The sequence below is a fragment of the Pagrus major genome, chromosome 4 (genome assembly GCF_040436345.1).
Source record: "Pagrus major chromosome 4, Pma_NU_1.0".
Taxonomy (NCBI): Eukaryota; Metazoa; Chordata; class Actinopteri; order Spariformes; family Sparidae; genus Pagrus; species Pagrus major.
Window position 1 is genome coordinate 831038 of NC_133218.1, and position 22611 is coordinate 853648.

The 22611-nt window shown below is 43.1% G+C and overlaps 1 protein-coding gene across 1 annotated transcript in view; it reads right to left on the reverse strand.

The window, feature by feature from the left end:
* The window catches only part of LOC140995090 (ADAMTS-like protein 3), a 332910-nt gene that overhangs the window by 95092 nt on the left and 215207 nt on the right, over positions 1–22611 (reverse strand). Inside the window, exon 2 of the mRNA XM_073465011.1 lies at positions 6118–6245. Coding sequence (XP_073321112.1) covers positions 6118–6245 — 128 coding nt within the window. The remainder of the gene's footprint in view (positions 1–6117; positions 6246–22611) is intronic.

Sequence of the window (22611 nt, forward strand, 5' to 3'; positions counted from 1 at the left end):
CAGGGTCTGGGATCCCTCAGGCAGTAGCAGGCGGACCTGGCACAGGGATCGTGAGCTGGGGGAGGAGCTAGATGTATGACTCACCAGGAACTCCTTCCTTCCTGGTGAGCCCGACCTTTTAGCGGACACCTGGAAATAAAGTGTCCCGCTTGGCCACAATACAGGCAGAGGTTCCCCTCGCGGCTACTCCTCCTCTCTTCAGGAGTTAGGCTGGCCCGACCAACCTGCATGGGTTCAGGCTCCCCTGAAGACCGGCTGCCAGAAGGCGTCGATACCCCGGAAGCCGCTGGTGACGGGGCGAGCTGGCGTTGTCCCGTGAGCCCCTGATGTTTCTCCCGCTGTCTTGCTTGAATGCGCCGATCGATGCGGGACGCCAGCTCGATGATGCCGTCGAGAGTGGTGGGGAGTTCATACGAAATCAGTTCGTCCTTTAAAGTAGTCAGCGAGCCCCATCAGGAATGCGTCGCACTGGGCAGCCTGGTTCCACTCACTGGAGCTAGCCTGGGTGCGGAAGTGGATGGAGTAGTCGGCCACTGAACGAGACCCTTGGTTCAGACCCAGAAGCCCTCCAGAAGCGTCCGGACCTCGGGAAGCTTCTCCGAACACCTTGCGGAGCTCTGCGGCGAAGGCTTGGAAAGAGGAGCACGCTGGAGTGCAACGCTCCCACTCGGCTGTTCCCCACAGCCGAGCGCGCCCCGTCAGATGATTCACAGTGAACGCCACCCTGGCGTCCTCAGAAGCGAAGGTGTGGGGCTGGAGAGCGAACAGGATGGAGCAGTTCGTGAGGAACGGGCGGCAGCCCTCCGCGTCCCCGGCGTAGCGTTCAGGAACCCCCACACGAGGCTCCGAGGCGAAGGCAGAGGCAGAGGCAGAGGCAGCCGGGGCTGGTGGAGGCTGGACTGGTTCCGGAGGCAGAGGGACAGCTTGAGCAAAAGCTGCGGCGAGCTGTTGGACCTGCGAGGCTAGCGAGGTAAACGCCTGCTCCTGTTTAGCCACTGCCAGTCGGACATCTGCTGAGTTTGAAAGCAGCAGCGCCTCGTGGTGCTGGAGCATCTCCTCTACCTTCTCCAGGCGATCCATAGCCGTGTGTGCTGGGTCCATGTCTGGCCAGATTGTACTGTCACGGGTATGGTGAGGACCCAAAAGCAGCACAGGCAGACAGGATATCAGTCGGTAATGACTTTTATTTATCACTGGCGTCTTTAACAGTTTGTACAGTGACAGAGAGAAAAGTCTTGGCTCACAGTGATCTGCGAGATCTGAGAAGGAGTGAGTCTGGCGTCGCTGACTGAAGGCAAAGCCAGCAACAGGTGGATTACCTAGCAGGCAGACAGGTCCGGTGGTGAGCTGTGTAGCCACAGAGCCGAGCAGGTGTGTAACCAGGAGGGGATAGGCGAAACTCGTGGTCGAAGACAGAAGGCTGAGGTAATATCCAGGGCAGAGACGAGGTCGGCAGGTCGGGGACAGACGAGGTCGGCAACAGGTGATCAGTCCGGGGAAAAACGCTGGAAAGTCAGGCATGACACAAGAACAATCTGGCACTGAAGCAGAGACAGGAGCAGGCTTAAATGCAGCCAGGGCTGTCACAGGTGTGGAGAGTTGGCCTGATGAGGAGGTGTGGCTGACTGGCAGAGTGGAGCAGAGACAGGTGAGTGGAATGATACCAGCAGACAGGAGATGAGCAGACTGTGACAGACCCTGATATATGTGATTTGCACTTTTTTCCACTGTGAATAGAAAACGAAACAAAAAAAAAAAAAGTTTTCACTCTCTCCATACTGGAACAAACAATGTTCTACCGAAGACATGAATGCTACTGCTAGCTGCCAGGTCGCATACAGGTGGCAATGGCTAAAGTCAGCAGAGCAACACTTAATCATTAGCTTAATCATTAGGACATGCTGTCCTGACTTAATCAATGTCAGGACAGCAGAGTCACTCGCCATCTTTCGCAAAAGACTCAAGAGTCACTCGTTCAGACTTCATCTCGACCTCGCATAGCATTACTACCCCCCCCCCCCCGCCCCCCCCCCCCAAAAAAAAAAAAAAAAAAAGAAAATCATCATCATATGCACTTGTATGTTCCTACCTTTAGCACTTACATCATAGCACTTATGAAAGGTACCCTTGATAAATGGCAGCTACTTTGCTCGGAAGAGGGCTTGAATATTGTTTCTATCTTTTCTACTTTATCAACGGTGATATGTTGTGGTTTCTTTCTTGTGACAAATGTACTTATTGTAAGTCGCTTTGGACAAAAGCGTCTGCTAAATGCCCTAAATGTAAATGTAATCATGAATGGCTGGAGATATTGGACAGAAAGTTCAGTTCTTCAGATTACAGCAGCTGTAAAATCAGCACAAACTCTTGGACACCTCGATGACCTGGAGAACCCGTGTAAAAGTTAATACGCTCTGCACATCTTTTTCACAATTTCTATGTGTCACTTTGTTTGGGTGTGTGGGTGTCACTCAGGGGTGTAAACATAGATAGTTCAGCTGCACTAAGACCTGTGCTGTGAGTGGGCCCTGCCTATTGGAGAGCAGACCTCTGGTAAAAACATGTCTGTGTATCATCATATTTCACAGATCATGATACCATTTCATATATAATCCCTTAAAAGGGCAAACCCATCTCTGTCATGTTGTTAAAAAAAAAAAGTCAGTTGCAAGCAAACCATTACAAAATTATAGGCTTATTCTACATAAAACTATAAAAACTGTTAATAAACTATATAAAACTATTCAATTAAATGAATATTTTCATATTTTCATATTATTTTTGTCATATACAGATGCAATGATGATTGCTGGGTAATGTTTGTGCGTTATTGTCCAATGTTAGGTCTTGATTTGATCATGTGAGTCTGGCTAGTTGAAGCACAAAATCTGTCAAAACTGATGAGCTGAGCAATCCTGCAAGGCAAGCCAAGCGAGCATTCAAACATAAAAGACAGTTTTTGGGACATGGAGCTGTTTGTTGTTAAGTATTGCAGTTCTCTTCTCTCTTCTTTCCTATAATATCTTGCCTCTATTTAGGATTGCACTTGGTTATTGTATTAAAAATGCCTTTTGTTAAAATCTGTGGTAATTTCAGTGCCTCAGTCAAATAGACTGCTCTCCATGGTTCTGACAGCTTTGTCTTTGACCTCTGTAGCATGGCTGGAGCAATATATACAGTATACTGTATGCCTAATAGTGTGTGCATATCTAAGTGTGTGCCTATGTGTGTGTGTTTGTGCTTCATACCTAAGGAGTAAATGATGAGCTTTTTTTTGAGCACATCACTAAAGAATGACACAGTATTTAGGCAGAGTACAGAGAACAGAGTTCAAATTAACTTTTTTTCAGATTCATCTTTCCTGATTCTGATTGGATGCATGGATTTGGACTGGGAGACACGGCAGTGGCTGGGGAGCTGATGGAGAGCTCCACTCAGCTATCTGTACGACGATAGTGAGGCTGTAATCACTGCTCAGTGCTCAAGAGGAGTGTGTATCAACGTTATAGACTGGCTGAATTAGCCTACTTGGTGGCTACCTTGACGTACGATTCTGCGGCAAATTAGACACCTATGATTTAACATAAAAACTTGACATAAACTTGTGACATAAGATGTAGAATATAGCAGCAATTGGCGGCTCCCTCATTGCCCTTCAATGTGATTTGTAATCATCTGGTGGTAATACTGTGTACCATAGGAAAATCTGGGGAAGGTCTAACAGTATCAAACATTGGATACTGTCCAGCCCCAGTGTGGAGGAAGTCAGGATCCCCAATCACTTCCAGACGCTGGGAAATGTGATCAGGGTTTACAGCCACACTCAGCTTGTCTCACTCGACCACTGCCAGTCTTCAGATGTCTGAGGACACAGAACCTCATCAGACTTCAGATAGTCCAGAGGGACACACATGTTGAAGAAGACTGATAAGAGTCATCTTTGACATATTACCATAAGGGACTTTGCAGGGCCCTTAATGAGAACAGTCGAGAACAGGAAATGAATGTAGATGGCATTTAGTGAGAGCTTTAACCGAAATGACTGTGTAATGCTTCAGATGTTTCCAGTTAGATTAATAATATCTGCTACAAAAGCCCAGAGTGGCTGTGGTTGTGATAAATAGGTCAACCAGTGATCTAAAGATCACAAGTCAATTATCCTGTTGTCCTGGGATAAGGTTTTTTTCTTGTGATAATGAAAAAGATATGGAACAATTCATTTCAGTTCATTTTCACAAAATAATGATGTTATTACAAAAGAACAAGACAGGTTTACAAGAAAACTGGCTATCTGGGTGGTAATTGCTCCCTCATATAGATGAAAACAATTCCAAATACATTATTCAGATATGAATAGATAATGCACTCTTAACTGGGACAAACTGCAGCTACATTTTTCAGTAAATTAAACTGCAAAATAATACTGTTTTCGTACCATCAGTAAACTGATCATTTTAAGTGTCAAGCACTTGCACAGATGTATTTTTATTACACTGATCATGACTGACTATTGCACATGAAAGATTTAATGGTTTTGTGTTTATGTCTGTCGTCTTCCCGCTGGTTTCAAGTGGGTGGGACTTGTGCAAAAAGTGATGTATATTTGTGTGCCAGTCAGTATTTAGCAACATGTGAATATAATGATTAGATCTGATGACGTGTGGGCTCTTTTTTTGATGTGACCAGGCAACTGTTGATCAAATTGGAGAAAATTACAACTACACAGTCCTGATGGAGACGTTTTGGAGTGGTAAACTCAATTAATAACTTAAATTAAAAATTTGATTAATAATAAAAGGGGTACAGCAATATCATACATTCAACTCATCCTGTAAAAACAGTTCTATAATATCATGACGTGTCTCCATCCACACTCTGGAGGGAGAATTCCAAAGTTAATAGTAATGATAATAAAAAAATAAAATAATTAATGAATAAATAATAATAATATTATAAGAAGTAAAATAATAATTAAAAAAAGAAGAAGAAGAAGAATTAATAATAACAAGAAAGTTTAATCAAATTTTATCAAAATGATCTCATCTTGGACTTAAAGATGTAAGATGTAGAACATTCAAAAAGGAGCCTCCACTGTACAACCAGCACAACACAAGCATAAAACCACCTCCAGAAAACACCCAGAGGCCAGTTTGCAGGGTGTGTTTACTCCTCTCTTAGCTCTCTTGCAGTACTACTTATTTCCACTCATAACCACAAGGTGCCATTAACCAGCTTTAGCAAGCATTGCTCTCTTCACTTACTGTATGATAGTTAGAATGTGTACATTTTAACGTTCTTACTTAGAACTTGATGCCCAGTAGGAGAAATTTCAGCAGTATTGTGAGTGAGAAAGTGCAGCTGAGCTGCAGTCAGATGTAATGGAGACAAATGTGGTGCCAGGAGGCTATAGATTGATGCCACGGGGCACAGGCTGTGATGACTTCCTGAACAAGCAACCCTGCACAACTGACTGTGAGAGCAAACAGCCTGATTGTGGGTTTTAAAACAGCAAACCCACACATTTGATGTGTTTATCAGTGTGAGGACCCGGACATAGTCTCCTTCACTTCCCAGCATCCCATCCACAACGCTCCATGGAGATAGTCTGGAGTCTGTCAGAGTCGTCACACCCACATGCTTTGATAAACTGGAATTGTTCTCAAAGATCTGTCGATTTGTTATGGGGCAGGTAAACAATTCACTGAACATGTGAATTGATACAGTATATGACCATGTTTCTCAATGCACCTTCTGATATCGCTTACTGCACTGACTATTAACATGTGCTTATTTTACATATACAGAATATTTATGACCACCAGCCCTGATCAGTTGACAGTTTTAGTTATTAACCCTCTAGGCGCCAGAGTTTATTTAGGAAAATATTCCGTTTGGATTTTAAGATTTCAAAAGGCTGTAGCTTGGAAGTGGTGAGAGATAAATCCATAGTGTAAATGAGAAAAATATTCATAATGACCTAAAGTTTGTGATGGGAGTAAATTTAATCATCTAATTTGCATATTGTGATGTCACCAGGTGACTGAAAGTAACTTTCAGTAAAACTGATTTTTGAACATATTTACACAGAAAAAAAATCAGATGTTAAATGAGGCTTACCCTCCATTGAGACAGCGTCGTAGAGAGTAGGAGGCTCCTCCCCCGCAGGTTCGAGAGCAGTCACTCCAGGGGCCCCAGGCGTCCCAGCCAATGTCCCTGTCTTCATCTGAGCGGGTCATCCTGGACGCCTACAGCAGGACAAACACCACTTCATTTACTTCAAGTAGGTTAGATATTCACATGCTTTCACACCAAACATGTTCTGATTAATGTACATGAAGTCTGACATGAAGTCTGACACGTTTCTTACAGTGAAACCTGCACAGTAGCACAACCCTTTCAACATGAACTAACCTGTGTCAGAAGTTGATCTATTCCGTCCAGTAACATCTAGAAAGTCTAGAAGAGCTGCACGATTAAATCATTTTATCCCCATTCAAGTTAGCGTGGGGCTAAACTGGAAGTAAGCTGGCTGGTGAAGGTGCTCATGCTCTATACAGCACGGGGGCATATGAATTTGTGAGTAATTAAAGTAATGCAATAAATAGACTTTTTAGATGAAATTCCCCAACACTGATGTCCACACTGATAAACTGTCTCCAAAGCAAATGAGTATTACTGAGTGGGGGTCAATCCCTGCATACTGTCTCTTCTCTCTACTAGTAGTGTGTCACACAAATAAAGCGCTTCAAACATCGACAGAGAAGAGCAGCAGACTAAATGTACTGTAAGTGTCACGTAGTGCCCCCTGGTGATGCAGTTTTTCTTAGGGCCATTATGAATTGCCCAGAGAACTTGATATGGAGAGGGAGGAAACGAAACCTGGCACTGACCTAATAGGTCACTCATAGAGGGTCAAAATTACAATAATAATAATATTAAGTAATCAATAATAGTTATGATAATTATTATATGATTATTAATTATATTCTTTTTTTTCAGCTGTAGTCCTGAACTGTGTTGAGTCAGAACATGGTCCATCCATCGAGTGTGTTGGAACTGTTTGTATTTGCATTTGGCAGTAGCATTTTCAGGCCTCTAGAGGGCATAGTTCGTTTATTTATGTGTTTTCCCCATAGTCTGTATCAGCCAATACCTAGTTACAGGAAGTGAGGTAATAGGAAGTTGCTCTTCTTCTGCTCCGTACTGAGAGAAATGTTTTTAGCACTCAGATGTTAACTCTTACTCCAACTGTTTGTTTGCAGCCCTTGTAGTGGCAATATAAGTGAGTGAACTATTATTTATCATTGTTAGAGTGCAAACTGTTCGTAGCATTTGGCACGATCTGTGTAATTTTGTTAGTACAACAATCGAGATGTGATCGCGGACTCTGCTCTGCCGTATATCTGTAAATACTAGATCTGTCATCTCCGTCATTACACGTCAACTCGTTTAAATGACAAAGTATTTTGTATCGGTTGTTAATTAATGCTTTTCTGTACTTTATGTCTATTTTCAGTTTCACACTTTTTGGCATTAAATCCTGTCCAAACACAACTCTTGCCTGTTCCTTGGAGGATGCAATGAGAGAGTTTAGCTGGCTGTGAATCCCAGTATAGGACAGGAGTCACACTGGGTGTACCAGTACAGAGTGCAACAGCTTGATCCAAGATGTTGTGGTGGAGACAGGTCTCTGTGGGTTGTTTTGAGTCCCATTATGTCCATTTCCTTTTCCTGTGACCAGACATTAGCCAGGAGCAGCTGGATTAGCATGACTCTATCCAACTCTCTTCCTCCCTGGTGTGGGTCAGGTTGGATGGTCCAAAGACGCCGTGGGCCATCATGATCTCAAAGTCCGCTGTTCTTAGTCCAAAACACCCGCTTTGTTCTCCAATGATGATGACAGTATTTCTGCCATAGACAGTAAATGTTTCAGCAATAAAGCCAACAAAGTGACGGTTACAAAAAACTAAATTGTAGCATAATTTGAAGGAGCATCTTCATGCGCCACTGTTACCATAGCTGCTGCTGCCATAACCTTGTGTATTTAACATTCAGTGTTTTTTCCCAAAGTTAAAGTTTGACACGACTGCTGAGATCCGCACAAGCTGTCAAAGGTAACACTTTATAGAAAGTAAAGGTATTTTATAGAAAGTTTGTGCATAACAGGTCAGCTGTGGCTTAGGAGGAAGAGTGGGTTGTCCAGTAATCAGAAGGTCGCTGGTTGGATTACCAGACTCCCCTGACTGCATGTCAAAGTATCCCTGAGCAAGATGGCATGTAAGGGTAAGGTATTTGTCCACTGCTTCCTAATCAGAAATTTTGTGTTAAGAGTTTTCTCAGGATCATCTTAAAATGAACAACACTTATTTTTTGAATAGCATCAACTCTCCTTCTCATTTCACATGTCCAAGCTTGGACAAGGATTTCCTCTCAATTCACTCTTGGTTTGATTTCTGTCAGTGAAGCAACAAACCCAACTCAGGGAGAGCCTGCTGCAGTCCAGTGAGATGTAGTGTAAATGTGCCATGCTGGAAGAGATCATTTTGTTAAAAAAATGGAAAATAACAACCTCAATTTCTAGTCTATATTTGTTTACATTTTGGCAAATTGGCACAATGTATGCTGAGTTAGCTATTAGCACTGTCTTTTTGCAGTGTACCGATGGATGAACTATCACTGGATTACTAAAGAAAACTTAAAATTGTGATGATTCTCAGGCAAGTTCTGAAATGTCTTGTTTCTATGATTTCTAAGTGGATTTATGGATGTTAATCTCAGCCACAGGAGGTGCAAGTCACACAGAAAGATACCATATGTTTTTATATGTGTGTGTGTTAAGTTATGGCTCTGATATAGACTTAAATACTCTTCACACAGTATCTTGGCTCCCCCTTGACTCCTTGGCTTTTGTGAAGATGCAATTGTTAAGACACCATTTGGAAAATAGCAACTTTGATGATGATCAATGATCAATGATGATGTTTTTCACTTCAAAGCCAGTCCTTCATCATGACGTATTTATATCATTTAGTTTGTGGTCTGCACATCAGTTACCATTGCTGTAGATGTACATAATACATTTTTATCATCAGAGAAGGCTGTTAGGTCAAATGATTATTCTGAGACTGATTAGTTTTGCTCTTTGTATGTATGAATGGGATATCAATAGTTCCTCGCACCTGCAAGGCATATTTTGACCTGTGACTGTCATGATCCTGGTTTTTGTGGCTCTGCTTTCCTGTTTTATTTTGAAATTATGCCCTCATGTGTCGTGTGTTGCTTTTCAGTTCCTCCCACTGTGTGATTTTCCCTCCTTCCATTGTTTTTCCATTCCTTTCCCTCACCTGTCCTTTCCCCGCCTCACTCTACCTGCACCTCATCCCCTCGTTAGTGTGTGTGTATAGAGTCTTTGTGCTCCTTCTTGTCTTTGTTCAGATCATTCTGTTTTCTGCTGTGTTTCCCTCACACTAGACACTAGACACCAGATGCTGCTTGGGTACAGACGCTTTTCTGCTTGCCTTTTTTTCCACTATTATTCTTTTTTTTTTTTTTTTTCTTTTTTCTTCACTGAGAGATTACAGGCAGTGACTCCTGGATATTTAGAAACTACTGGGAGCATAATTAATTGGAGGTAAAGTACATTGCTGGCTCATTTCAACATTTTTTCCGAACTCTCCAACACTTTCTGAACGAGGCCTAAGAGGTAGCACAAGCCTGTTAGCCGAAGCTAACTAGCAACAGGATGCCACCCTTCACCACTGACGATTTCCACAAACTCATGCAGAAGATGACTTTGTCGGAAACCAAAATCCACAGATTAGAAGTTGTGGAGGTTAACGGACTGTGTGGAAATGAAACCACTCTTCCTTTCAGCGGATAAGAGAACGCTAACACACAGCTACCTAGCACTGATAAGAAACGGGAGAGCTGTGATCTCCGCAGTAAATCTTCACATGGAAGTCCTCCCTGGAACACTCTTGGGGCAAAGCCGAAGAAGAACTCTGCTCCTTGGAACATGGATGAAAGAACAACAGGAAGAACCGTCCACCCGGAGATCTCTGATGCTACCCGCTGGCCAGCACTACCATCCTCTTCCTCCTCTACTCCAATGCAGAGCAGGACACAGCCGTGGTCAGCTGCTAAAGGAAAGACCAACAGCAAACATCCCGTACAACAAACTGTCAAAATGCAAAACAAATTTGCTCCACTACGCCGAGATTCTGCATCTCCATCTGATGACCTGTACCATTCATTGCCACAGACAAGGGTAAGGTCTGAACGTAAATCAGAAGCTAACAGGCCGCAGGCAAAGCTAACGACTGGGCCCCAAACTCTGATTGTGGGAGATGCCACTGTTAAAGATGTGAGATTCATGTGCGGTGAAAACATGAAGGTTCTCTGTTTTCCAAAGGATATGGTTCCTGACATGACAGCGAGAATCCCTGGTATTGTTGCAGCAAATCCAACTGTCAAAAAGCTAATTTTGCATACGGGGATGAATGATAATGTTAAGCAGCAGTCCGAAATGCTCAAGCAAGTTTTTTTTTACGATCTGTTGAACACAGTCAGCTCCCTGGATGTTGAGGTTTTAATCAGTGGCCCCCTTCCACCAGTCAGAAGAGGTGCAGAGAGATTCAGCAGATTGATGGCACTGAACACATGGCTTTCCAAAGCATGTAATGTCCATTCTATGCATTTTTTGGACAACTTCAATTTCTTTTGGGACCGCAGACATCTTTTTAAGCAAGATGGACTCTTCCTAAATAGGTCAGGAGTCAAATTGTTTATGTCCAACATATCTTTCTGCCTGCATCACCAATCTGTTCCCTCCACCAAGGACAAGAGGCAAGACAGGCCGAAACAAACAGGAGATAATCACGAAGGAAACCGAGCACAGCCCCCAGCTGAAGTGAGCTCCACTCATGAGAGACGTCAGGGTGAACAGGAAGAGGATTCTCTCTGTGAGGTTCCACTGTCTACACCACCCCAAACCCCACCCAGTTCACCATCTACTGTGGGCATGTTGTCGCCTTCGTCCCCCCTCATGTAGTTCACTGACCAAATGAACAAGCTGGTCATCACTGGGACACAGTTTACCCCCCGCCCTACTGCAATTTTCTCTCCTCTCATTCCAACTGAAACACCCTCGGCCTTCGGTAAAGTTAAGACACGCACCACCCCCACCCCTTCCATACAGGCATCATCCTCCCCAAGCTGATAAGAGCTCAGCACACTTAGATCTTTCTGTCTATGACTGCTGATGTTTTATGGGTCCAGGCTCTAAAGATGTCACTCCTGACTATTCCCAGCGAAAGTCGGGGCCCAGTGTACTAGAAGCTTCTTCAGTTCATGTTATGATCAGTAATAGAAAAAGAATGTTTAAATTGCCAAGAAACAGGGTAATGTCAAATTTAACACTCATTCCATGTCAACTACAGTCAGTCCATAGTTGCATAGATACTGCTTCTAGCACATTGAATCTAGCAGTATTAAACATCAGGTCATTAGCATGTAAATCATTTTTAATTAATGATTATATTGTACAGAACCACCTTGACTTTATGTTCTTAACTGAAACCTGGTTAGGCCAAGACAACAGTGCAGCAGTTCTTATTGAATCAACGCCTCCTAACTTCAGTTTCATGAGTGAAGCTAGAGTGGATAAGAAAGGAGGTGGAGTCGCCATTTTGTTTAATGATACTTTCCAATGCAGGAAAATGTTGTATGGTAACTTCAACTCCTTTGAATACATTGCTGTTCAGTTGAGAGCCTCCTGTCGTGCAGTATTACTAACCATTTACAGGTCCCCGAGATATAATGCACTGTTTTTTGATGATTTTTCCAAATTACTGTCTATTATCTGCATTGAGTTTGACTGTGTGGTTATAGTGGGTGATTTTAACATTCATATTGATAATGTGAAAGATGGATGTGCAAAGGAACTCTTAAATACTCTGGATATCTTTTGACTTTCTCAGCATGTGACAGATCCAACACACAACAAGGGCCACATTTTAGATCTAATTATTTCCAAGGGTCTAAACATTTCTGATGTTGTGGTGAGTGATGTTGCTCTTTCTGATCATTACTGTGTTCAGTTTAAAATGACCATCCCTGCTAATTGTAGCAAAGGAGAAGCAGAGGTGATAAGAAAGCGGTCTATTAACAATAGCACCGGTGCATTATTCACTCAGGCTTTTACATCATCACCAACTCTGCCCTCAGACTCTGTCGATGATCTTGTTAATGATTTCAGCTCCAATGTTATGACTGTTATGGATGCCATTGCTCCGATTAAGACCAAAGTTATATCTGGAAGGAAAAAGTCGCCATGGAGGAACGCCACTCTGGTGAAAGCTCAAAAAAGAGTGTGTAGGCAGGCTGAACGCAGATAGCGAAAAACCAAACTCCAGGTGCATTATGACATTTATAAAGAGAGTCTTCACATCTATAACCAAGAATTGAAAAAGGCAAGGCAGTATTTTTTCTCTGAGATTATTAAAAATAACACCAACAATGCCCGCACCTTATTCACTGTTGTCGACAGACTGACAAATCCCTCAGTATCTGTTCCTCCTGAACTGCTGTCCAACAAGTCATGCAATGACTTTGCAGCCTTTTTTACAGATAAAATTCAGAGGATAAGACAAACAGTAACTGGCTCCTTCTCAGGAAACTTGGCTATGTCACCAGTTCCTCCTCAATCTTCTAGACATCTAGAAAAGTTTCAACTCGTAGACCATGCATCTCTGACAGTAACGGTTAAGAATTTAAAATCCACGACCTGCTGCCTTGACATGCTGCCTACAAATTTGTTGAAAAATGTTTTTAATTGTGTTGCACCAGAAATATTGAGGATAGTAAATACATCTCTTTTGTCAGGACTATTTCCCAAGGCCTTGAAAACTGCAGTAATCAAACCTCTTTTAAAAAAGCCTAATCTGGATGCTTCAGTATTAAGTAACTACAGACCCATATCAAACCTTGCATTTTTGTCAAAGATCATTGAGAGAGTTGTTTATCAACAAATTCACTCTTTCTTGACCCAAAACAATCTCTTCAACGCTTTCCAGTCTGGTTTTCGACCACACCACAGCACTTGAAACTGCACTTATTAAGGTGTTAAATGACATACGCCTTAATACTGATGCATCAAAAACTTCAGTGTTGGTATTACTGGATCTTAGTGCTGCATTCGACACAGTTGATCACAACATGTTGCTCAACAGACTGGAGAAGTGGGTCGGAATTTCTGGTACGGTGCTAAACTGGCTCAAATCTTATTTAGAAGATCGAGACTTCTTTGTGTCGCTAGGTAATTGTGAATCTGAGTGAACAAAGATGACATGTGGAGTCCCCCAAGGCTCTATTCTCGGGCCACTTTTGTTTAATATCTACATGCTCCCACTGGCCCAGATCATGGAGTATCATAACATCTCTTACCACTCATATGCTGATGACACACAGCTCTACATCACAGTATCACCATATGAATACAGTCCATTACAGTCACTGAGTGAATGTATCCAACAAGTCACTCAGTGGATGGGCCAGAACTTTCTTCAGCTCAATGCTGTGTAGGAACACATGTCCATCGCCTCTGCATTACATTGAGGCCCTGTTGTCTGCCACCTTATCTCCTGGCAGAGAGGACAGTGTTTTCCTGGACCATAAAGACTTCAAATGAGGACAGTTTTAATTCATTTACAACTAAACTCCCATTTTTGAACTTTCTCTCCCCTCCAAACAGATAAATTCTTCCCTCACAGGTCAGTCTGAGTGAGCATGGAGTCACCTATTCTCTCCACATCAGGAGGGACCGGAGCTATCTGGTCATCAGAGACTGTGTTAATACTAATGTCTTTACATTTGGAAATTAAGTAACACGTCTGAGGCCTCTCTCTCTCTCACCCTCTCTGTCTCTCTGACTTCTGATTCACAAACACACTCTCCAGAGTGGACACCAGACACCTTCTGGTGTTTGTTCTATGCTCTCACTCTGTCTTCTGTTATTTACGACACATCTGGTCTCACTATCTGTGGGACATTCCATTCAAATGGCCTCTGTATTCTTCCAGATTTCAGACCAATTCTAATTAACCATTAAGTCAGTATCTCACCCTCTTAATTCTAACAAATTAAGGAACAGTAAAAGAAGTTCATAAAACTGATCTTTTTCCCGTTTCTCTACGATTAAGAATGACTGAGATCAAGTCTTAATGTTTAATCTGTACTGTGTTCGGTGGAACCACAGCACCTCCTGATGGTGAGTCCTGGTACAGTTGGACGAGAAATATTCTGTTTAATATGTTCATGGTCATAACCAGTAAATGTCTCTGATATGTCTTTGTTTAACAAGTATTAAGCTAGAACTAGGAGAAATATGTATAAGTGATTTTAATCACGTCATAATCCTTTTCATGATAGACAAAGTACATCTTTTGAGCCATGGTGAGATTCTGTGAGAAGGTGAAGCACGGTTTTGAAACGTTTAAAACTATAAGTTTAGTTTAGTGAGTTTCTGTGAATTTTCACACTTCCACTAAATCTTGGAGACAAAAAGCCGGAAGTCCTGCCTCCCCAGACACGCCTCGATTTGTGAATAATAAAACGGAGAGATCACGTCTCTCGAGTCAGTTGTCAGTTTTTAGTTGTTGTTTAAGTTTTAAGTTTAAGTTTTCTTTTGTTTTAAGTTTTTCTTTTGTAACTTATTTTTGAAGCTCTTTACTTTACTTTGAAACACGCTCCAAGACAGCGATCTCAGTAGAAGTGCTCACGCGTTGATTTTTCTCATTTTATATTTTTCGCAGTATTGATTAGCTTCTTTTATTAAGTTTGTACCAGAACAAAGTTCTGTTTTAATTTGTTTTATACAATTAAGTATCGTAACCTGCTTTTGAAGAAGTGAACTTAATTTAGATTATCTTGCATTAACTAACAACGGAAGATCCGCCTGATCAACGTATCATCCTCAGTTATTTTATTCAAGAAGTTAGATTTAGTTTACAAAGTCAGAGCCTGAGAACCACTCGAAGAAACGAAGAAGAACATCTTTATCACAATCATCATCACGACACTACAGCCAGGGCCGCCCCTGCCTACACGCAGATCACGCACAGTGCGTAGGGCCCCGCGATCCGATAGGGGCCCCGTTTTGCGCAAAGGATGCGCATATGCACAGCCGTGGTGCGCGCTACTAGATCAGCTGTCAGCGCGAGGCAGGAGAAGAGGGAGAAGAAGAGACCTTTTTTTTTTTTTGTAATCTGACACCGCACGCGCCGTCACTGCAATGATTGACAGCAATCGATCTGACCAATCACTGGTCAGATGCGCTGCAGGCACTTGTCAAGTAGCTGCAGGTGAAGACGTGATGGCTTCGAAAAGAACCTACGAGTCAGGCGCGAGCAAGAGGAAAAAAAAAGCAAAACACGAGGAAACTCGTGCTTCTCTCGAAGGTGGGTATTTGTTGAAGTTAGTGCTCCAGCACTAGTAAAAATGTAAAACTTTGTGGCATAAGCAAGCACTAATCCTCCATGCTCAGCACTGCTGCTGCTGTAGGTAGGAGGAGATGCTAGCCTCCAGTAGATGTGGACTGTGGTCTGGAGATGAAAGTAATTTTCCAGCGGCCCTTACCATTTATTAAATGTCTTGTTAACACCTTTGTCTGCATATGCATTCACCTCTGTTGAAAGGCAGTGGTAAATTTATCAGTTGTTGGTCGTATTTTCGGCTAAACTTTATAATCTATTTTATCACCACACAAGGATTTGGCTAATTATTTTAATGGGTGTAAAATGTCGCCATCTGTTGGTGAATTTAATCTATGACAGGCAGTTTTGGAGGAGATATTAGAGATAAATATAGATAGAAATGAGTGTATTTGATACTTCAGTTGACAGAAGGAACTAAATTTGAATGAAGCTACATTTTGAAATGTCAGTCAGTTTGGTACTGAATTAGTATGTTTTATTATATATTATATTATTGTTTTATTAGGATTGTAGTTGTAGCCTATATAATAATAATACTGCTAATAATAATGATGATAATAATGACAATAATAGTAATAATAGATAGCAATAGCAATAGTTTTTTTAATTAATATTAGTATGAGTATAGAAGTAGTAGTACTGCCAGTATTAGTGGTTGTAGTTTGCATTATAATCGATTATAGTAGATACTACTAATATAGTATACATATATTGGTATTATATTTGTAACAGTTTTAAATCAGTGATTATTATTTGTTGTTGTAGTATTTGCATTAATTGCGTTTTAATCTTTTTCAGACTAGTATTTACTTGAATTTCATTCTGTAGTTTACCATTAAGACCAGAAAATATCTTCATGATCTGCTTGTATGATGGATTTCTTGTCTGAATTTCTTGTCATAACAGGGTCAATGCTGAAATTTGTGACCAAGGGAGACTCAGGGACAGCATCAGCAGCAGACACAGAGGAAGCACCCAGTGATGCAGGGCCATCAAGCAGCACAACGACAGGTACTGATGCAGCAGCACCAAGTGCATCACCAGGGCCATCAAGCAGCACAACGACAGGTACTGATGCAGCAGCACCAAGTGCATCACCAGGGCCATCAAGCAGCACAACGACAGGTACTGATGCAGCAGCACCAAGTGCATCACCAGGGCCATCAAGCAGCACAACTACAGGTACTGATGCAGCAGCACCAAGTGCATCACCAGGACCATCAAGCAGCTTCTCTTCAGCCACAGATACTACCATCACTACTCCAAGTGCACAACCAGTTGATCCTGCTCTTTGGCCAGCACACTTACCAGATGCCGAACGGGTTGAATTTGTGCGCAGAGGGCCTTTTAGGGTTGTGTCAGATTTCACTTTCCCTAAGACAGATGGAAGAGGTTTTCACAGTGCACTGTCCTACCGGTCACTTGCAAATGGAGACAAGGTAACAAGAAGTTGGCTTGTGTATTCAAAGCACAACAACTCTGTGTTTTGTTTTGCTTGCAAACTTTTTAGTGCCCAAGATATAAAGTTGACTACCTGGGGACATAATGATTGGTCTAATATTAATGCTGCTCTCAAGAGTCATGATAGTAACCAAGAACACTGACACAAGAGTCAATGCTCAAATGGAGGGAACTTGAGCTTCGTCTGAGGAAGGGCCAGACGATTGACCAGCAGGAACTGACTCTACTAGAGGAAGAGAGGAAAAGATGGAGAAATGTCCTCGCACGTCTCATTGGTATCACCCTGTCACTTGCATCAAGAAATCTGGCTTTCAGGGGCACTTCACAACACCTTTATGAGCCAGATAATGGCAACTTCCTGAAGGAAGTTGAGCTGCTTGCCAAGTTCGATCCTGTGATGGAAAATCACCTTATGAGAATAAGAGATGACAACACCCGCACTCACTATCTCGGACCGACAATACAAAATGAACTAATACAGACAGTTGGTGACAAAGTCCAGCAAAACATTGTCTCCTGTGTGCAAGCAGCAAAATATTATTCCATTATCCTTGACTGCACCCCTGATGTAAGTCACAAAGAACAAATGTCAGTTGTACTGCGCAGTGTGGCATTGAACCCCAAGCCAGAAGTGAAGGAATACTTCTTGGGCTATTTGGTAGTTGAGGAAACTACTGGCCTGAACCTATCAAATGTAATACTGGACAAACTGGAAGAGCTGCATATTCCCTTTGAAAATTGCAGGGGACAGGCCTATGACAATGGGGCAAACATGAAAGGAAAGAAGCAGGGTGTACAAGCAAGATTGCTCAACAAAAACCCAAGAGCCCTCTTTGTGCCTTGTGGTGCACATACCATGAATCTTGTTATTGCAGATTCAGCAAAGTCCTCCAAGGATGCTGTGGGTTATTTTGGCTATTTACAGAAGCTCTTTACTTTTTTCTCAGGAGCCACACAGCGATGGAGCATCTTGACAAAGCATGTAAACGTGACACTGAAGTCCTGGAGTGATGTTAGATGGGAAAGCAGACTTCAGAGCATTGCAGCTGTCAGACACCAAACCAAAGAAATCCGGGATGCTCTCCTTGAGGCAAGGCAAACTGTTAATGATCCAGTTGCAAAAGTAGAGGCCCAGGCTCTGGCAGAGGAAGTGGCTTCCTACAGGTTTTTGATCTGCTCCATTGTGTGGTTTGACATTCTGACCACCACCAACCAGGTGAACAAGCTGCTTCAGTCAAGTTCAATGCAACTTGACATTGCTGTAAAACTCATTGAACGAGCAAAAACCTCTCTCTCTGAGTACAGAAAGACTGGGTTTGCTGATGCTCAGTCAACCGCCAAGGAACTCTGCGAGGGCCTTAACATAGAGCCAGAACTCAAGAAGAAGAGACTGAGGAGTACCAAAAGGCATTTTGCCTATGAAGCTGCAGATGAGCCCATGGATGATGCTTTGAAGAAGCTTGAGGTGGAATTTTTCAACACTGTTGTGGACTCTGCTGTCACATCACTGGAAGACAGATTTGAGACATTCACTCAGGTGAAGGAAAAATTTGGTGGCCTGCTTGATTTCAGCCAGCTTAAAGGGATGCCCAAAGACACCTTGCAGGAACACTGCACCAAGGTGGAGAAAACATTGACTGCAGCAGGAGAGTCTGACATTGATGGTGCAGAGATGGCCCAGGAAATCATGACCCTTCCAGAACTGCCAACACAAACAACTGCTCTGGAGATGCTGTCATTTCTCCATGAAAATCATTTGCAGGAACTGTATCCAAATCTCTGGATTGCCCTCCGCATTGCATTATCTCTCCCTGTCACAGTTGCCTCTGCTGAGCGAAGCTTTTCAAAACTGAAGCTCATTAAAACATACCTCCGCTCATCAATGGCACAAGAACGTTTAAGTGGCCTGGCTATCATAAGCATCAATTCAGAATTGGCGCAGCAGCTGTCATATGACGACCTCATTGATGACTTTGCATCCAGAAAATGCAGACGTGTGCATCTGTAAAAGGCACACATGCTTGTTTTGCACTCTTTCAGTGCCTGAAAGACTCAAAGGTCTGACTGTTAGTTTTTTGTAGACACAAGTTGAAGTTACTGTTAATATTTAATTGTTCTTTGTGACTCAGATTTATTTATTTTATTCAGTGTTAAGTTATTTTTCCTGCCTGTTCATTTACTTTGAAGTTACTTTTACATTTTACTCACTCTTTGTGAGTCCGCTTTATTTATTTTATTTATTTATTTAATTCAGTGTGAATTTAGGTTTATAATTTTGTTCTTTGTTCTTACTAATAAAGGTTGTCAAGTTCAATGGCATTTCATTATACTGTCGTTTTGTACCTGGGGGGGGGGGCCCGAAGAAATTTTTCCGCTTAGGGCCCCATTTTGGTCAGGGACAGCCCTGACTACAGCAACTTGCTGTGTCCGAGACCGTGCAAGCGGTTTCCAACGAAAGACTCTTTGACAAGCCCCCAGCGCTCGCTAGCGGTACCATCCCGCTGGGCACTGAGCCAAGATCTCACCGGATCGGTACGGGACCAGCTGCCCTCTTCCTAAGACATCTGACCGAGGTGCCCAACCGGCTGATATCGGACGAGCTGACCCTCAGCCATTGGACCGGGACTGCCAGCTAGAGCCGCAAATCACCAGAGGGAATCCGCCGCCGCGGACTCCGCAACTCTGCTAAGAAAGTAGGCTCTCCATCACTCATAACAGCTGGATCCACACATGATACATGAGATGGTGTCTATGGCTCTGATTCTGATCTTTTAGCTTAAAAGAAATTCGGTTAGGGTCTCGTTAGTTGTCACAAAGTCCAAGGCTGAGATCTCCAAAGAGGAAACTCTAAAGATGGAGATGTGAGCACCTCCCACTGTTCCTCCCACTTTACAAATAGAGGCCCAGTTGAGGCCTTCCCCCTTTTCCTTTGTCTCCAGACTCTGTGTGTGTGCTGGTGGTGCTCACCTGAGTTTGCCATGCGTGTTTGACTTCATCTCATTGTAAGTAAATCTAAACTTATTTCAATGCATTAAGGTTAAGGTCAATGTCTAAGTTTCAAGTATTTTAACATGCCTAAGTTTAACGAGAATCTTTTGGTTTGATGTGTTAATGGATGATGAACTTAAAAGATTGATTGATTGTAGCCTATTCTAATTTAATAGTATTTCGTCATATTTATCAGGCATGAATTACTTTGTTTCCTTTCTTTCTTTCTTTGTTTAGAACCATGGCACTCGGTGACACCACCCCCCTCAATTCAAACGACAAACTAATAAACAGAGATTAAATACAAGCAACTTCTGTGTCCTGGTGGTTTGTGTGGCTCCAGTCTGAACCTTCACAACAAAATTTGGTCCTTCGAGCCGGATACTGAGCCACACTCCACATGTCCACAGACTAGAGCAACTTCAAATGGCTGATTCAGCTGATTCAAAGGCTGTTGGCATTAACCCGGTTGATGGGCTGATCACTGATGAAGCGCAGGCTTCTCCTGAATTCACGGATGAACACCAAGGTGGACAAGACATAACCCAGCCTAACATGGATAAGGCTCCCCCTGTAATGTCTCAAACATCACCTCGGCCATCCTCATCCACTCAACACATAGAGCCTGCCCTTCCACCTGAACCATCAATTCCCCCTTTGCCATCAGCATCCTACACAATCCCTGAGAACCCACTCACAGAGCCCAGCGGCCAAGAGAGACCCAGGAGGCATAGACGCCCCCCTGACTATTACGGAGTCCATGTACTGCCACAACAAACATCTATAAAGTCCCATGGCCCACGCAGTGGTGCTTATAGTAAGACTGGCTCCAAGTCAGTTTCCAGTCTCCCCTCAGCCTCTCGAATTAGTAGGTTTTCCAGAGGCAGCAGTACTTCAGTCTTAAGTGATCTCCAAGCCAGCCTCCTTGAGGAAAAGAAGAGGAGAGATGAGCTGGAGGAGTTGAAAAGACAACAAAGGGAGGATGAGGAGCTTGATACAGAATGTGCATTGATAGACAAGGAAGCCAGAGATGCTCAGCAAAGACAACAGGAAGCCCAACAGAAGAGAGAGAAAATTGTCAGAAAGGTTGCAACGAATCGACGCATCCGCATTAAGGAGCAAGAGCTTGAGGCAGCCCAGCTTGTTTCAAGTTTTATTAGAGAAAACCTCTTGGATGATCACCCTGCTCCAGCTTCTGCACCAACATCATCATCTCTTCATGACCATGTAGCTTCCACTTCCCTTTATGATCTCCCTCCCTCCAGAATATTTACTCCTGCCCCTGTAAACATGAGATATGCCGAGTCTCAAGCTGGTTCAACACCCCCACTATCACAAATTGGCTATTCCATTGCCCCTCAGATTCATCCTATGCTTCAGCCCGCGCAGCAAATCCTACCCCCTGTCCAGGTTCCCACCTCTACTGTCCAGTCATATATCCCCCCTCTGCCTGCTAACGCCATACTACCGTCCCTCTCTACCCACCATGTACCTGTAACTGTAGGCATAGTCCAAGCCCCTATTCAAATCCCATCTAGGCATGCACCTGTAGCTTTAAGCTCAGTCCAAGCCCCCAATCAATCTGCATCCATGCTTGGCCCTGTGCAGCCCACCTTCGCAGGGAGTTTACCACCTATGCAGATATCATCTCTGCCTCCACGTTCTGTGCACTCGCAACCCCCCAATGTTATGGATCTGGTCCTGGCCTCAGCCTATGGGATACCAAAGCCCTCACTCCCTGTGTTCAAGAGTGGTAGAGAAAGTGATTTTGCTCTGTTAAAAATGGCCTTAGATAACCTCCTTGACAACCACACCCATCTTACTGAGCAATTCAAATACCAGGTCCTCTTGGAACATCTTAAACACCCAGGAGCCCACAAATTGGCCAGATCTTGCATGCATGATATGAGACCATATTCTACTGCCCTTCAAGCGCTGCAGGAGAAGTATGGTCAACCAAGGCTATTAGTTCAGGGTGAGATTGGTTCAATATTGAATTCTCCTGTTATTCGTATTGGTGATGTTGAGGCCTTTGATGATTTCTCTCTCTCTATCCATGCTCTGGTGGGAATGTTGCTGACACTGGAGGGCCCTACAGGATCTGAATTAAGATGTGGCTCCCATGTGGATAAACTCCTCAGTAAACTCCCTGTACAGTACAGAGATGGATTCATTGAGCACTGTATTAACCGAGGCATTCTCACTGGACAGGCAACCAGAACTTATTCCCTCCTTGACCTCTCAACCTGGCTACAGTTGAAATCAAGGGCCAAACGCATATCAGAGAGAGCTGTGGAGTTTCACAAACAAGAAAAACAGCAGACTGGAAAACGTCAGCCTTCCAGACCAGTCTCCTCTGTCTACTTGTTGTCAACATCTGATGAGAATGGCACATCGAGAGCACACTCCAAGGAGAAGGTAACTGCCAATTCTACTATTAAACCTAAACCTTACTGTCCCTACTGTAACATTCGAGACCACTTCCTTGGCTCATGTGCAGAGTTTAAGAAACTCACAATGACCGACATTGAGAAATGGATCAGTGAGAAAGGGAGATGCACTAAATGTGGGAGAACACACAAAATGGATAAATGCACCTTGAAGAGGCCATGTAATGTATGTAAAGAGATTCACTTAACCATTCTCCATGATCTCCATATATCTAAATCGG